We start from the raw sequence: 17,330 nt of genomic DNA on the forward strand, positions 1-17,330 counted from the left end.
ACCACATTTAATAATAATAATAATAATCCCATTTAAATAATAATAATAGTAATACCCCTAACAATAATAATAGCACATCAAATAAATATAATAATAATATAATATAAATTCCAATTAATAAAAAGAATGTTATTTCCATTTTAATAATAATAATAATAATAATAATAATAATAACAATACCACTATTAATACTAATAATAGTACAACACTGGGTTCAAATACAAGCCTTTGATGTTGAGCCATGAGGACTAGAAACTTAGTTGTTTTCAGGAGCTGAAAGCTGAGAAAAAAGGCAAGCGGCTGTGTGCGAAGGATAGCTATCTCTTTATTTATTTACAAATAGGAAGAGGCCTAAAAGGGGGGGGGGGGGAGTGGGAGGGGAAGGGTCTGCCGGATGGAAGCTGGACTGAAGCGGTTTTGTTCCTCTGTGCGGACAGACGGGGCCTAGGTGGCCATGAAGGAACCCCGGTCGGGGTCGGCTGAGCCGGGGTCCAGGCAGCGGCCCTTGCGGCGCATCACACGGCGGTTGCGGTGGAATTTGGCAAAGCAGCGCAAACCTGGCAGGAAGGAAGGAGAGAGGAAGAGAGAAAGATCTGTTAGAGAATTCCCATATGCTGATGATAACGTAGTTTGTGCCCATCCAGAAGAAGACCTACAACATCTTTCTTTATATATAAAAGGCTTTTGGCATCATGGCGACTCACAAAACAACAAAATCCAACACCCCCCAAACTCTAAAATTGGCAACACAATCCATCATCCCTGCCTCCAGTAAGATACAACACAATCACACAAAAAACACAATCACAACACCAAAAAAAGGCCAAAACCCACAACAGGCAATATACGCATGCGCGCGGAACTCAAAGTATTTTTCGGGACAGCATGGCTGCTCAGGATCAGCTCGCTCCCTCTCTCAGGTCCCCCTCCTTCTCTGCAAACCCTTACCAGATGCCTCCTGGCCTTTTCTCGGCAGGCCCCGGCCCCTTCCTTCTGCCCATTCAGGCTGCACCCGGTCTCCTCCGGGACCTCGGGGCCCACACCTTCCTGCACCCATGGGCCTCCCTATCGTCCCTCCACCGCGGACCTCCTGGCCCCGCCCCCTCCACGGCTTTCCAACTCCCAGGTCCATACCGGCGTCCATGGGCTTCCCGGCCTTCCCTTCCAGGGCCAGAAAAGGAAAAGGAAAAGGTCAGCAAGGGTCTCCTCCTCCTCCTCCTCCTCCTGCTGCTCTCCCTCTTCCTTTGGAAGAATTGCCGCTCCCCCTTCGGCGCCCCAAGAAGAAGAGGAAAAGGAGGGCGAAGGGGAGGAAGAGGGAAGGGGAATGGGCTTCCCGAGCGGGAGGAGGGAAGGGAAGGGGGGGGCACACTCCCTCCCCCCTCCAAACAAAATATAAACAAACGCAAGGAAAGACCCGACAATAGAACACAAGGTTGGGAAACAACGAAAAACAGGACGAGGAATTACAGGAGGGGCTTTCGTCGGGAGGGGGCTACCATGGGAGGGAACTTCTACTATTCTTATTCTTATTGCCATGCTTTCTATATTTTATAATATATATATAAAATACAAAATAATAAATACAGCCACACATTGGAGCTGCAAGGATATTCAGTGCAATTCAACCAGACCAATAAAAGTAACCTTCGTAAAAGGCGACCAGGCTTTGAAACAGTGATACTACTCTAAAGCTGACCAACCAAAGATTTCCCCTAGGTAGCAAGCACCCAGGCTTTGAACCACCGAGGCTATTCATTACAATTCTACCACCCCCAAAAAAACATTCCCCTAAAAGGCAACTACCTAACCTTCCAAGCAGCAAGCCTATTCCTTTCTATTCCAGCTCACCAAACAAGGATACACATAAGAAAATGGCCAGGCTTTCAGGCTACAAAGCTATTCACTGTTATTCCACCTACCTAACAAAGAATTCCCATACGCCACAGCCACGCGTGGCCGGGCACAGCTAGTCTATGATAGAATTCCAATATGCCGATGATAACGTCATCTGTGCCCATCCAGAAGAAGACCCACAACATCTATGATAGAATTCCAATATGCCGATGATCATGTAGTCTGTGCACACTCAGAAGAAGACCTACAACATCTATGATAGAATTCCAATATGCCGATGATAACGTCATCTGTGCCCATCCAGAAGAAGACCTACAACATCTATGATAGAATTCCAATATGCCGATGATCATGTAGTCTGTGCCCATTCAGAAGAAGACCCACAACATCTATTATAGAATTCCAATATGCCGATGATAACGTCATCTGTGCCCATCCAGAAGAAGACCTACAACATCTATGATAGAATTCCAATATGCCGATGATCATGTAGTCTGTGCCCATTCAGAAGAAGACCTACAACATCTATGATAGAATTCCAATATGCCGATGATCATGTAGTCTGTGCCCATTCAGAAGAAGACCTACAACATCTATGATAGAATTCCAATATGCCGATGATCATGTAGTCTGTGCACACTCAGAAGAAGACCTACAACATCTATGATAGAATTCCAATATGCCGATGATCATGTAGTCTGTGCACACTCAGAAGAAGACCTACAACATCTATGATAGAATTCCAATATGCCGATGATCACGTAGTCTGTGCACACTCAGAAGAAGACCTACAACATCTATGATAGAATTCCAATATGCCGATGATCACGTAGTCTGTGCACACTCAGAAGAAGACCTACAACATCTATGATAGAATTCCCATATGCCGATGATCACGTAGTCTGTGCACACTCAGAAGAAGACCTACAACATCTATTATAGAATTCCCATATGCCGATGATCACGTAGTCTGTGCACACTCAGAAGAAGACCTACAACATCTATGATAGAATTCCCATATGCCGATGATCACGTAGTCTGTGCACACTCAGAAGAAGACCTACAACATCTATTATAGAATTCCCATATGCCGATGATCACGTAGTCTGTGCACACTCAGAAGAAGACCTACAACATCTATGATAGAATTCCAATATGCCGATGATCACGTAGTCTGTGCCCATTCAGAAGAAGACTTACAACATCTATGATAGAATTCCAATATGCCGATGATAACGTCATCTGTGCCCATCCAGAAGAAGACTCACAACATCTATTATAGAATTCCAATATGCCGATGATCACGTAGTGTGCCCATTCAGAAGACCTACAACATCTATGATAGAATTCCAATATGCCGATGATCACGTAGTCTGTGCCCATTCAGAAGAAGACCTACAACATCTATTATAGAATTCCCATATGCCGATGATAACGTAGTCTGTGCGCATTCAGAAGACCTACAACATCTATGATAGAATTCCCATATGCCGATGATAACGTAGTCTGTGCCCATTCAGAAGACCTACAACATCTATGATAGAATTCCCATATGCCGATGATAACGTAGTCTGTGCCCATTCAGAAGACCTACAACATCTATGATAGAATTCCAATATGCCGATGATCACGTAGTCTGTGCCCATTCAGAAGACCTACAACATCTATTATAGAATTCCAATATGCCGATGATCACGTAGTCTGTGCACACTCAGAAGAAGACCTACAACATCTATTATAGAATTCCAATATGCCGATGATCACGTAGTCTGTGCCCATTCAGAAGAAGACCTACAACATCTATGATAGAATTCCCATATGCCGATGATAACGTAGTCTGTGCGCATTCAGAAGACCTACAACATCTATTATAGAATTCCCATATGCCGATGATCATGTAGTCTGTGCACACTCAGAAGAAGACCTACAACATCTATTATAGAATTCCAATATGCCGATGATCACGTAGTCTGTGCCCATTCAGAAGAAGACCTACAACATCTATGATAGAATTCCCATATGCCGATGATAACGTAGTCTGTGCCCATTCAGAAGACCTACAACATCTATTATAGAATTCCCATATGCCGATGATCATGTAGTCTGTGCCCATTCAGAAGAAGACCTACAACATCTATGATAGAATTCCCATATGCCGATGATAACGTAGTCTGTGCGCATTCAGAAGATCTACAACATCTATTATAGAATTCCCATATGCCGATGATCATGTAGTCTGTGCACACTCAGAAGAAGACCTACAACATCTATGATAGAATTCCAATATGCCGATGATAACGTAGTCTGTGCGCATTCAGAAGACCTACAACATCTATTATAGAATTCCCATATGCCGATGATCATGTAGTCTGTGCACACTCAGAAGAAGACCTACAACATCTATTATAGAATTCCCATATGCCGATGATCACGTAGTCTGTGCCCATTCAGAAGAAGACCTACAACATCTATGATAGAATTCCCATATGCCGATGATAACGTAGTCTGTGCGCATTCAGAAGACCTACAACATCTATTATAGAATTCCCATATGCCGATGATCATGTAGTCTGTGCCCATTCAGAAGAAGACCTACAACATCTATGATAGAATTCCCATATGCCGATGATAACGTAGTCTGTGCGCATTCAGAAGACCTACAACATCTATTATAGAATTCCCATATGCCGATGATCATGTAGTCTGTGCACACTCAGAAGAAGACCTACAACATCTATTATAGAATTCCCATATGCCGATGATCATGTAGTCTGTGCCCATTCAGAAGAAGACCTACAACATCTATGATAGAATTCCCATATGCCGATGATAACGTAGTCTGTGCCCATTCAGAAGACCTACAACATCTATTATAGAATTCCCATATGCCGATGATCATGTAGTCTGTGCACACTCAGAAGAAGACCTACAACATCTATTATAGAATTCCAATATGCCGATGATCACGTAGTCTGTGCCCATTCAGAAGAAGACCTACAACATCTATTATAGAATTCCAATATGCCGATGATAACGTCATCTGTGCCCATCCAGAAGAAGACCTACAACATCTATTATAGAATTCCAATATGCCGATGATCACGTAGTCTGTGCCCATCCAGAAGAAGACCTACAACATCTATTATAGAATTCCAATATGCCGATGATCACGTCATCTGTGCCCATCCAGAAGAAGACCCACAACATCTATTATAGAATTCCAATATGCCGATGATAACGTCATCTGTGCCCATCCAGAAGAAGACCTACAACATCTATGATAGAATTCCAATATGCCGATGATAATGTAGTCTGTGCACACTCAGAAGAAGACCTACAACATCTATGATAGAATTCCAATATGCTGATGATAACGTCTTCTGTGCCCATCCAATATGCCGATGATCACGTAGTCTGTGCCCATTCAGAAGACCAACAACATCTATTATAGAATTCCAATATGCCAATGATAACGTAGTCTGTGCACACTCAGAAGAAGACCTACAACATCTATTATAGAATTCCAATATGCCGATGATAACGTCGTCGTCTGTTAGACCTACGATGTCTGTTATGGAACTCCAATATAGATAGATAGATTGATGGATGGATGGAAAGGAAGAAGAAAAAATGGATGAATGGATGGATGGATGGATGGATGGATAGATCAATCAATAGATAGATAGCCAGACAGATAGAAGGATGGAAGAATAGATTGATGGATGGATGGATGGATGGATGGATGGATGGAAAGGAAGAAGAAAAAATGGATGGATGGCGCAGATGGGAGAGCAATGAGTCACTGACCAGGAGGTCATAAGTTCGAGGCCCGCTCGGAGCTATGTTTGTTTGTCTTTGTCCTGTGTTTAAAAGGCATTGAATGTTTGCCTAATATGTGTAATGTGATCCGCCCTGAGTCCCCTTCGGGGTGAGAAAGAAGGGCGGAATATAAATGATGTAAATAAATAAATAAATATAATGGATGGATGGATGGATGGATGGATGGATGGATGGATGGATGGATGGATAGACCGATCAATCAATAGATAGACAGACAAATAGAAGGAAGGATGGATGGAAGAATAGATTGATTGATGGATGGATGGATAGACCCATCAATCAATAGATAGATAGACAGGCAGATAGAAGGAAGGATGGATGGAAGAATAGATGGATGGATGGATGGATGGATGGATGGATGGATGGATGGATGGATGGATGGATGGATGGACCGATCAATCAATAGATAGATAGACAGACAAATAGAAGGAAAGATGGATGGATGGATGGATGGAAAGGAAGAAGAAAAAATGGATGGATGGATGGATGGATCAATCAATAGATAGATAGATAGACAGACAGATAGAAGGAAGGAAGGATGGAAGAATAGATTGATGGATGGATGGATGGATGGATGGATGGATGGATGGATGGATGGACCGATCAATCAATAGATAGATAGACAGACAGATAGAAGGAAGGATGGATGGAAGAATCGATAGATGGATGGATGGATGGATGGATGGATGGATGGATGGATGGAAAGGAAGAAGAAAAAATGGATGGATGGATAGATCAATCAATAGATAGACAGACAGACAGAAGGAAGGAAGGAAGGAAGGAAGGAAGGAAGGAAGGAAGGAAGGAAGGAAGAATGGATGGATGGATGGATGGATGGATGGAAAGGAAGAAGAAAGAACGGATATCTGGATGGACGGGAGAAAAGCTCCTACCTTCCGTGCACATACAGTCCCCATAACATTTGTTGTTCAGCCCTCGATTGTGAGGTTTGCAGAGATGTTCGCGCAAGTCACAGCAACAACCTGTTGATACAAGAAGAAAAAATCACAGGAACGTTGGATGATAGAGTGGAATGACGGAACCGTGTGTGGTGAGTCGGGGTCCGGAGGCACCCACCGGGGAGGCAGTCCAGGTGGTGGTCGCAGGGCTCGCCGTGGGTCTCGTTTCCGCCCGGCTTCTGGCGCCCTAGACCTGTGGAGGGAAGAAGGGGGTCTGAGGCGCCTCCACCCACGGGTGAGGGTCCTGAGGGAGGAGCAGAGGGTCCCCACCCAATCCGCTGAACCTCTCTTCCCGCCGGACGACCACATCTCGCTCCGGAGGTCCTCGTAGTCGGTCCAGTCGAAGAGGGCCATGTCCAGGGTGGGGAGCACCTCTCCTGAGCGTGGCCTGGCCTTGGGGCGGGGTGAAGTGGCCTTCGGGGGAGGTCCTGACGGTGGGGCTGACCCTCCGGAGGACCCTTCCAAGGGTGACGCCTGCAGCCGCTCCTCCTCCGCCTCCCACGGCCTCCGGTACAGAGCGCTGGGGGTCCCTGGAAGAAGAGCAATGGATGGGCCATGACTTACTGGGAAGCCAGGCTTGTTAAAGGTACTTTGGAAAACTATGTCTCTCATGTATATAATTTGCCCCAAACACTCCATGTTTTTTTCCCTATGTGTTCCTATTTGGCCTATATGTTGTCTTAACTCCTGAGATCCCCATTCCTTCCCGTGTTCCTGAACCCAAAGATGTCTTGCATCCCACACAATTGCATAGCCTGGGGGAAAGAAACTAAGCTGGGAACTTCCTCATCAAGTTCCCAATTTCATCTACTTTTTTGGACATTACCTGGACTTTACCTTGGGGGAAGAGCAATTTCATCACCCTGCGCCTTTGATGAACAGGACCTCTCGCATCGGAAGGAATCAGCATTTCTACAGCCAAAACCCATCATCTGTCATTTTTGCAGGATTGTATTAATATAGTAGAGTCTCACTTATCCAACACTCACTTATCCAATGTTCTGGATTATCCAACGCATTTTTGTAGTCAATGTTTTCAATGCATTGTGACATTTTGGTGCTAAATTCGTAAATACAGTAATTACTACATAGCATTAATGTGTAATGAACTACTTTTTCTGTCAAATTTGTTGTATAACATGACGTTTTGGTGCTTAATTTGTAAAATCATAACCTATTTTGATGTTTAATAGGCTTTTTCTTAATCTCTCCTTATTATCCAACATATTTGCTGATCCAATGTTCTACCAACCCATTGATGTTGGATAAGTGAGACTCTACTGTATATGATGTTTTGTTTCTCTGGGGTCTGGAATCGCTAGGACAGGCCTATTCACGGGCCATGCCATGTTCATCACATAAGACAATAGCCTTCCTGGGTAGGGCCAGAAAATGCCTCAATCACTTTGTTATTTTTCCTGTTCAGTAAAAGGAACCTCATTTATTGACACTTGATCATCCCTTGTCCCAGCCCATGCTGGCCAGTGAGCCAATCCCCTCTATGTGACTGGCCAGGATTAGAGGCTTGGCTGCAGCCTGTGCGAACTTGTGTATAAAAAGGGCTGTGAAACTGTATTCTGGATGTTATCTACTTTGTGAATTAATGACTAGCTAGCATCTTATCTGCAGATAATAAAATCTTCCTTGGCTTTTTTTTTTTTTTCGTGTCAGGAGCAACTTGAGTTGCTTCTGGAGTGAGAGAATTGGCCGTCTGCAAGGACGTTGCCCAGGGGACGCCCTGATGTTTTGATGTTTTTACCATCCTTGTGGGAGGCTTCTCTCATGTCCCCGCATGGAGCTGGAGCTGATAGAGGGAGCTCATCCGCACTCTCCCCGGGTGGGATTCGAACCTGGCAGCTTTCAGGTCAGCAACCCAACCTTCAAGTCACGAGGCTTTAGTCCACTAGGCCATCGGGGGCTCCCATCTTCCTTGGATGAAATTCACCTTCTCTCCTTGCTTGCAGGCTAATTTCAGTTGGGCCTGATCTGTATGCTCGCCACAGCAGGGACTCACTCCCAATGGGCAGCTCAGGTGGATCACTTGCCTGGGTTTCTGCCAACAGGCTTCTCCCTGGTCTCACTGCCAGGCGTTGCCTCCTAGAATGGGGCCAACCCATGGAACTAAGGTTCCTACTCAGGAGGTGGCTGCATGGAGCATGAAACCCAGCTCTACTTTCCCATGTGGGAGGTGGCTGCATGGAACCGAGCTCGGCTTCCTCACTTGGGAGGTGGCTGCATGGAAAGAAGTCTGAACAGGGAGCCCAGACCTGTGTGCGGCCCCGTCCTGTCCCTGCGCCCGTGTCTCCGCTGCTCCCGGTGGGCTCTCCCGGCTCTCTCGGCTCCCGGCCCGTGGTTCTCCCCCCCGGCGGACGGGAACCCGAACCCCAGGAAGGCCTCCTTCTGCCGCAGCCCAGCGGGCCGACTCATCCCGTGCTCGCCCTGGTGCCGGTGGTGTTGCCGCTGCCTCGCTCCTCGCAAGGCCCAGTCCTCTTGATCCGGGAAAGCGTTGCTGACTTCCGGAAGGCCGGACACGGCCACCGACTCCGGGTTCGAGGAATCAGCGGGAGCGAAGGTCAGGAGGCAGAGGACCACGGCGGCAGAGGCCGAGAAGAGGTCGGCGGCCATGTTTCGCACCTGCAACAGATTCGGACATTGAAAGCGGCCATGATACATAATGCATGACTTGGCTGGAGTTTGACGTGTGTCCCTGGAGCATGTGCAAAGCGGATTTCGGATGCAAATGAGGGTAATCAATCACAGAGGGAGAGGAGACCAGCTGTTGTGCGGAGCTGTTTTGTCGCCAGGCCAGGCGGGCATCCCCGCGTTTCGTATCCGCTTCCCGATGAAAGGAACTTGCACAGAGAAGCCGGAGCAGATGGCCAAAGCCGGCGGGGGGCCAAACATACCCTCTCCCCCCTCCTCCTCCTCGCTTTATAAGAAAACAGGAAGCTAGACATTGAACACATTTGCAAATAAAGCCCAAAAAGAGAAGTCCCCACAGCAAGAAATCTAGGGTTTCAGGGAGATGTCTCCCTGCAATGCTACATTTCCGGATGTAGGGGTCCGGGTTGGTTTTCTAAAAGATGGAGGGCATTTTGTCATAACAAGTGAGACGTCCTTGCAGTGCTGCTAGGGCTTCAGGGAGACGTTTCCCTGCCATGCTACATTTCCAGATGCAAGGGTCTGGGTTAGTTTTCTAAAAGATGGAGGGCATTGTGTCATAACAAGTGAGGCGTCCTCGCAGTGAGAAATCTAGGGCTACAGGGAGACGTTTCCCTGCCATGCTACATTTCCAGATGCAAGGGTCCGGGTTAGTTTTTTAAAAGATGGAGGGCATTGTGTCATAACAAGTGAGGCGTCCTCGCAGTGAGAAATCTAGGGCTTCAGGGAGACGTTTCCCTGCCATGCTACATTTCCAGATGCAAGGGTCAGGGTTGGTTTTCTAAAAGATAGAGGACATTTTGTCATAACAAGTGAGGCGTCCTTGCAGTGCTTCTAGGGCTTCAGGGAAACATTTCCCTGCCATGCTACATTTCCAGATGCAAGGGTCAGGGTTGGTTTTCTAAAAGATGGAGGGCATTGTGTCATAACAAATGAGGCGTACTCGCAGTGAGAAATCTAGGGCTTCAGGGAGATGTTTCCCTGCCATGCTACATTTCCAGATGCAAGGGTCCGGGTTTGTTTTCTAAAAGATGGAGGGCATTTTGTCATAACAAGTGAGGCGTCCTCGCAGTGAGAAATCTAGGGCTTCAGGGAGACGTTTCCCTGCCATGCTACATTTCCAGATGCAAGGGTCTGGGTTAGTTTTCTAAAAGATGGAGGGCATTGTGTCATAACAAGTGAGGCGTCCTCGCAGTGAGAAATCTAGGGCTACAGGGAGACGTTTCCCTGCCATGCTACATTTCCAGATGCAAGGGTCTGGGTTAGTTTTCTAAAAGATGGAGGGCATTTTGTCATAACATGTGAGGCATCCCCGCAGTGAGAAATCTAGGGCTTCAGGGAGACGTTTGCCTGCAATGCTACATTTGCAGATGCAGGGGTCCGGGTTAGTTTTCTAAAAGATGGAGGGCATTTTGATGAATAGGTATATAGAAGCACAAAAAAACCACAAAATGATGGTAGATAGATAGATAGATAGATAGATAGATAGATAGATAGATAGATAGATAGATAGGATAGATTAATGAATAAATGAATGCATAGGTAGATTGAAGGACAGATAGAAGGATAGATGGATGGATAGATAGATAGATAGATAGATAGATAGATAGATAGATAGATAGATAGACAAAAAAGACATATACATGGATATGGATAGGTAGATAGATGGATGGATGGATGGATGGATGGATGGACCGACAGCTAGATGGATGGATGGATGGATGGATAAATGGACGGATGGGCAGATGAACAGACAGACAGAGCGATACTTGGACAGATGGATGGACGGATGGATGGATGGACATACAGAGAGTTACATGGATAGATAGATGGATGGACGGACAGATGGACAGACAGGTAATGGATGGATGGATGGATGGATGGACGGACAGCTGGACGGACGGATGGATGGATGGATGGATGGGCAGGTGGATGGATGGATGGACAGACGGATGGACAGATAGACAGGTAGATGGATGGATGGAAGGATGGATGAATGGACAGATGGACAGATGAACAGACAGATAGAGCGATACTTGGACAGATGGATGGACGGATGGATGGACGGACATACAGAGAGTTACATGGATAGATGGATGGATGGATGGATGGATGGACAGACAGGTGGACGGATGGATGGATGGATGGATGGATGGATGGATGGACAGACAGGTGGACGGATGGATGGATGGATGGATGGATGGATGGATGGGCAGGTAGATAGATGGATGGATGGACAGACAGACAGAGAGTTACATGGATAGATGGATGGATGGATGGATGGATGGACGGATGGACAGACAGACAGGTAGATGGATGGATGGATGGACAGACAGACAGACAGGCAGAGAGTTACATGGATAGATGGATGGATGGACGGATGGACAGACAGACAGGTAGATGGATGGATGGACAGACAGACAGACAGACAGAGAGTTACATGGATAGATGGGTGGATGGACGGACAGGCAGACAAGAAAGATACATGGGTAGATAGGTAGACAGACAGATAGTTACACGGATGGATGGATGGATAGAGAGGGCTGGGCTGTGGGCCACAAGAGACCCTTGAGTGGGGCCTGTGTGTGTGTGTGTGTGTGTGTGTGTGTGTGTGTGTGTGTGTGTGTGTGCCAGGATGCGGGGCCTCCTTGCCCTCCATCTGCCGTGGGGCCTGGGAGCCGTGGACATGCTCGGCCGGCCGTGGGCTACCTGTGGGGCGCGCACAAAGCGCATTGAGGGCGGCAGAGAAAGGCCGCCCCCCACGGGCCCATTGGGCCGATTATCCCCGGATGGCTTCCTGCGTTTTGTGCCCCCGGTTCTCTTTGTGGCCGGTGCCAAGGGTTTCCCTGCCAAGAAGCCCATCCATTCATCCCTCTGAAACATGGACAGCCCCCCACAAGCTTCGGGAAGGTTCTTTCAAAGGGCTTTGCACAGGCTCCTGGGACAAAAAGAGGCCTTATTATTAATTTGAATAGAAATAATAACGACAATAATAATGAATGAAGGAATAGGGAGGATAGATAGATAGATGGTCGGTGGATAAAACCATGGAAATGAACACCAGTATTTTAAAAAATATTCCACAATCAGGACAGTAAATAATGAAAAACACTCAGAAAAACAGGGGAATTCCAGGCAGGAAACAATCAGGGCCAGCTAACACCTCTTAACAATTTTGAAGCTGCAAGGCCATTCAATGCTAATCAAGCTGGCCAATGGCAACAGTCACGTTTGCCTCTAACAGACAAGAGTTCTTTCTCCCAATGTGGACATCATACCAAAAAAATTACACATACAGGAAACAATCAGAGCCAGCTAACACCTCCTAACAAAGGATTTCCCCAGGCAGGAAGCCGCCAGGCTTTGAAGCTGCAAGCAAGCTGGCCAATGGCAACATTCACACTTGCCTCTAACAGAGAGGAGTTCTTTTTCCCACCCTGGACATCATCCCCAAAAAATAATATACAGGAAACAATCAGGGCCAGCTAACACCTCCTAACAAAGGATTCCCCCCAGGGAGGAAGCAGCCAGGCTTTGTACTGCAAGGCTATTCAGTGCTAATCCAGCTGGCCAATTGCAACATTGACACTTGCCTCTAACAGAGAGGAGTTCTTTCTCCCACCCTGGACATCATTCCAAAAAAATAATATATTGTATAATATACATATAATATTAATAATAGTATTGCCATGTGATACAATATAATACTACTAATAATAATACAATATAATATTATTAATTATATATTACATGAATATCTATATTATATTATTAGCATAGCACAATTGTACTATACCACTATACTGTAATATTATTAGTAATATTACATGTAAGGTTGTTTGAAATAACTTTCCCACGTTTTTGAAGTTTAATCAACTTTTCCCATGGTTTTATGATAGAACGAATTGGGAATAACACAGGAACAAAAATTGTGTTACATAGTGCTATCTATCTACCCATCTAAACCAAGGATGGATGGATGGATGGACAGACAAACACATTGATAGATAGACAGATATATGGATGTACAGATCAATGGCTGGCTGGCTGGATGGATGGATGGGCGGACAGATAGATACTTGGATGGATAGAGGGATTGACAGATGCACAGACAGAGAGATGGATGGATGGATGGATGGATGGATGGATGGATGGACAGACGGATGGACAGACAGATGGATGGATGGATGGACAGATAGACAGGTTGATGGATGGATGGACGGAAGATGGATGGAAAGATAGATAGGTAGATGGATGGATGGATGGATGGATGGACGGATGGACAGATAGACAGGTAGATGGATGGATGGACGGACAGATGGATGGACAGATAGACAGGTAGATGGATGGATGGACGGACAGATGGACAGATAGACAGGTAGATGGCTGGATGGACGGACAGACGGATGGACAGATAGACAGGTAGATGGATGGATGGATGGACGGACAGATGGATGGACAGATAGACAGGTAGATGGATGGATGATGGATGGATGGACAGACAGACGGATAGACAGGTAGATGGATGGATGAACAGACGGATAGACAGATAGATGGATGGACGAACGGATGGACAGACAGGTAGATATCAATCCATCTTTCTGTCTGTCTGTCCATCCATCCATCCATCCTCCCTATCTGTTTGGGTGGGTGAATAGATAGGATAGATAGATAGATAGATAGATAGATAGATAGATAGATAGATAGATAGATAGATGGGGTTATCTATTCATTTACAACCTATCTACCCATCTATTGTTCTATCTGTTCACCCAAAAACATCTGTCTGTCTGTCTGTCCATCCATCCATCTATTCCGTCTATTTGTTTGATAGAGGATAGATAGGTAGATAAATAGATAGACAATAGATGGATACATGGATAGATAGACAGATGGACAATTAGATGGGTAGGTTGACATAGATGATAGATAGATAAATAGATAGATGATAGATGATAGATAGATAGATAGATAGATAGATAGATAGATAGATAGATAGAGGGATGGATGGATGGATGGATGGAGAGATGGATGGATGGATGGAGGGAGGGAGGGAGGGAGGGAGGGATAGATGGATGGATGGATGGATGGATGGATGGATGGATGGATGGATGGAGAGATGGATGGATGGATGGAGGGAGGGAGGGAGGGAGGGAGGGATAGATGGATGGATGGATGGATGGATGGATGGATGGATGGATGGATGGAGAGATGGATGGATGGATGGATGGACGGAGGGAGGGAGGGAGGGAGGGAGGGATGGATAGATGGAGGGAGGGATGAAGAGATGGATGGATGGAGGGAGGGAGGGAGGGATGGATAGATGGATGGATGGAGGGAGGGAGGGATGGATAGATGGATGGATAGATAGATACATAGATAGAGATATGAATAGATAGATACATGGATGGATAGATAGATAGATAGATAGATAGATAGATAGATAGATAGATAGATAGATAGATACATGGATGGATAGATAGATAGATAGATAGATAGATAGATAGATAGATAGATAGATAGATAGATAGATACATGGATAGGTAGATACATGGATAGGTAGATACATGGAGAGATACATGGAAGGATGGATGGATGGACTGACTGACAGACAGACAGATACATGGATAGGTATATACATGGATGGATGGATAGAAGGATGGATAGGTAGATACATGGATAGATACATGGAAGGATGGATGGATGGATGGATGGACTGACAGACAGACAGATACATGGATGGATGGATGGATGGATGGATAGATAGATAGATAGATAGATAGATAGATAGATAGATAGAAGGATGGATAGGTAGATACATGGATAGATACATGGATGGATATATACAGTAGAAGGATAAAAAGATAGGTAGATCTATTTACAATAGACCTATCCCTCCATTTCTCCGTCCACTCTATCTGTCAATCTCTCTCTCTCTCTCTCTCTCTCTCTCTCTCTCTCTCTCTCTCTCTCTCTGTATCTGTTATACTCACCCAACTGAACCAATGGCTTCTACCTCCCTCCTGCCCAACTCATCCGGACTCACTGGGGGTGATGGGTGCTGTAGTTGGGAAAAGACTCACCTTCCTCTCTCTTTCTTTCTTTCTTTCTTTCTTTCTTTCTTTCTTTCTTTCTTTCTTTCTTTCCTTCCTTCCTTCCTTCCTTCCTTCCTTCCTTCCTTCCTTCCTTCCTTCCTTCCTTCCTTCCTTCCTTCCTTCCTTCCTTCCTTCCTTCCTTCCTTCCTTCCTTCCTTCCTTCCTTCCTTCCTTCCTTTGCCAGAGAGAGGCTGGTGCTGACTGAGAGTGGGCTCTGGGCCTCCCCCCTTTCCTCATGATGGGAGGGGGGCCCACGGAGGGGGCGTGGCCTGGGAGCCCCCCTCCTCCATCTGGGCTATAATGGGGTGGGGGGCACACACATCAAAGGGGCCAGGCACAAACAAAGGACACAAAGAGGGCAAGGTGCCCCTGCTCCCAGTCCCTTCCCCACTGGGGTCCCTTTGGGGGAACTGGGGGGGGGGGGTCTTGCCTTTCTCCCCCAATCCTCACTCCTGGTGCATGGAGTTCCAGGGGAAGAACAAGGGGCCCCTGGGAACAAACTCTTCCACTCCACCCATCTGTCTAGATATCTGTCTGTCTATCTGTTTGCCTGTCCATCCATCTATCCATCCATCCACCTATCTATCTATCTATCTATCTATCTATCTATCTATCTATCTATCTATCTATCTATCTATCTATCTATCCGTCCATCTGTCCATCCATCCACCCGCCCATCCATCTATCTGTTCTTCAGTCCATCAGTCCATCCACCCTTCCATCCATCTATATCTATCTATCTATCCATGTATCTGTCTATCTGTCCATCAATGCATCCGTCCATCTATCTGTCCATCTGTCCACCCACCCACCCACCCACCCACCCATCCATCTGCCCATCCACCCATCTATACATCTATCTATCCATGTATCTATCTATCTATCTATCTATCTATCTATCTATCTATCTATCTATCTATCTATCCATCTGTCCATCCACCCACCCACCCATCTATCTATCTGTCCATCTGTCCATATATCCATCTACAGATTTGTCTGTCTGTCTATCCATCAGTCCATCAATCCATCTGTCCATTCATTCATCCATCCATCCATCCACCCACCCATCCATCTGTCTGTCCATCAGTCCATCCACCCTTCTATCTATATATCCGTCCATCTGTCCATCCATCCACCCGCCCATCCATCTATCTGTTCTTCAGTCCATCAGTCCATCCACCCTTCCATCCATCTATATCTATCTATCTATCCATGTATCTGTCTATCTATTTATCTATCCATCAATCCATCTATCCATCTGTCTGTCCATCCATCCACCCACCCACCCATCTGTCCATCAGTCCACCCATCCATCCATTCACCCACCCATCCATCTAGATATCTGTCCGTCTATCTATCTATCCATCCATCCATCCATCCATCCACCCATCCATCTAGATATAATAATAATAATAATAATAATAATAATAATAATAATAATAATAATAATAAAACTTTATTTATACCCCGCCACCATCTCCCCAATGGGGACTCGGGGCGGCTTACATGGGGCCATGCCCAAGACAATACAATAAACCATAACATAATACAATTAAATAATACATTACATAAAATAAACAGTACAACATAAGATCAAAACAGCAATATAACAAGAGCGGGCCGCATGAACACTACATTTAAAAACTAGATTAAAAATTAAAACTCTGGGTGAGAAAGGGATCAGAATAAAACCTCGAGGGACGGGACATCAGATAGTGAACCAGTCTAGAGGATAAATATCGGGGGGGGGAGTAGCATAGAACATTTACTCTCCGAAAGCACACTGGAAGAGCCATGTTTTTAAATCTTTCCTGAAGGCTAAAAGGGTGGGGGCTTGCCTGATTTCAATGGGCAGTGAGTTCCACAAGCGGGGGGCCACAGCAGAAAAGGCCCTCTCCCTTGTTCCCACAAGGCGGGCCTG

At 45.7% G+C, this 17,330-nt stretch overlaps 1 protein-coding gene across 1 annotated transcript; it reads right to left on the reverse strand.

Annotated features, from left to right (window-relative positions):
• Positions 1-301: 301 nt before the first annotated feature.
• draxin (dorsal inhibitory axon guidance protein) lies at positions 302-15,332 on the reverse strand. The gene is made up of 6 exons (XM_062966706.1): positions 15,308-15,332; positions 8,921-9,287; positions 6,938-7,183; positions 6,772-6,846; positions 6,588-6,677; positions 302-557 (listed from the first exon to the last, which is right to left on the reverse strand). Exons 2-6 carry the CDS (start codon positions 9,276-9,278, stop codon positions 445-447), a joined length of 882 nt encoding a protein of 293 aa, XP_062822776.1. The 5' UTR covers positions 9,279-9,287; positions 15,308-15,332; the 3' UTR covers positions 302-444.
• Positions 15,333-17,330: the final 1,998 nt, after the last annotated feature.

This window comes from Anolis carolinensis, unplaced genomic scaffold (genome assembly GCF_035594765.1).
Source record: "Anolis carolinensis isolate JA03-04 unplaced genomic scaffold, rAnoCar3.1.pri scaffold_28, whole genome shotgun sequence".
NCBI lineage: Eukaryota > Metazoa > Chordata > Lepidosauria > Squamata > Dactyloidae > Anolis > Anolis carolinensis.

Coding starts and splice junctions, on each gene's coding strand:
- draxin (XM_062966706.1), bottom strand. CDS start 9,278: ATGGCCGCCGACCTCTTCTCGGCCTCTGCCGCCGTGGTCCTCTGCCTC. Junction 7,184..8,920: donor CAGGACGGGGCCGCACACAG/GTCTGGGCTCCC, acceptor CTCTTCTTCCAG/GGACCCCCAGCGCTCTGTAC. Junction 558..6,587: donor GGACTGTATGTGCACGGAAG/GTAGGAGCTTTT, acceptor CCTTCCTGCCAG/GTTTGCGCTGCTTTGCCAAA.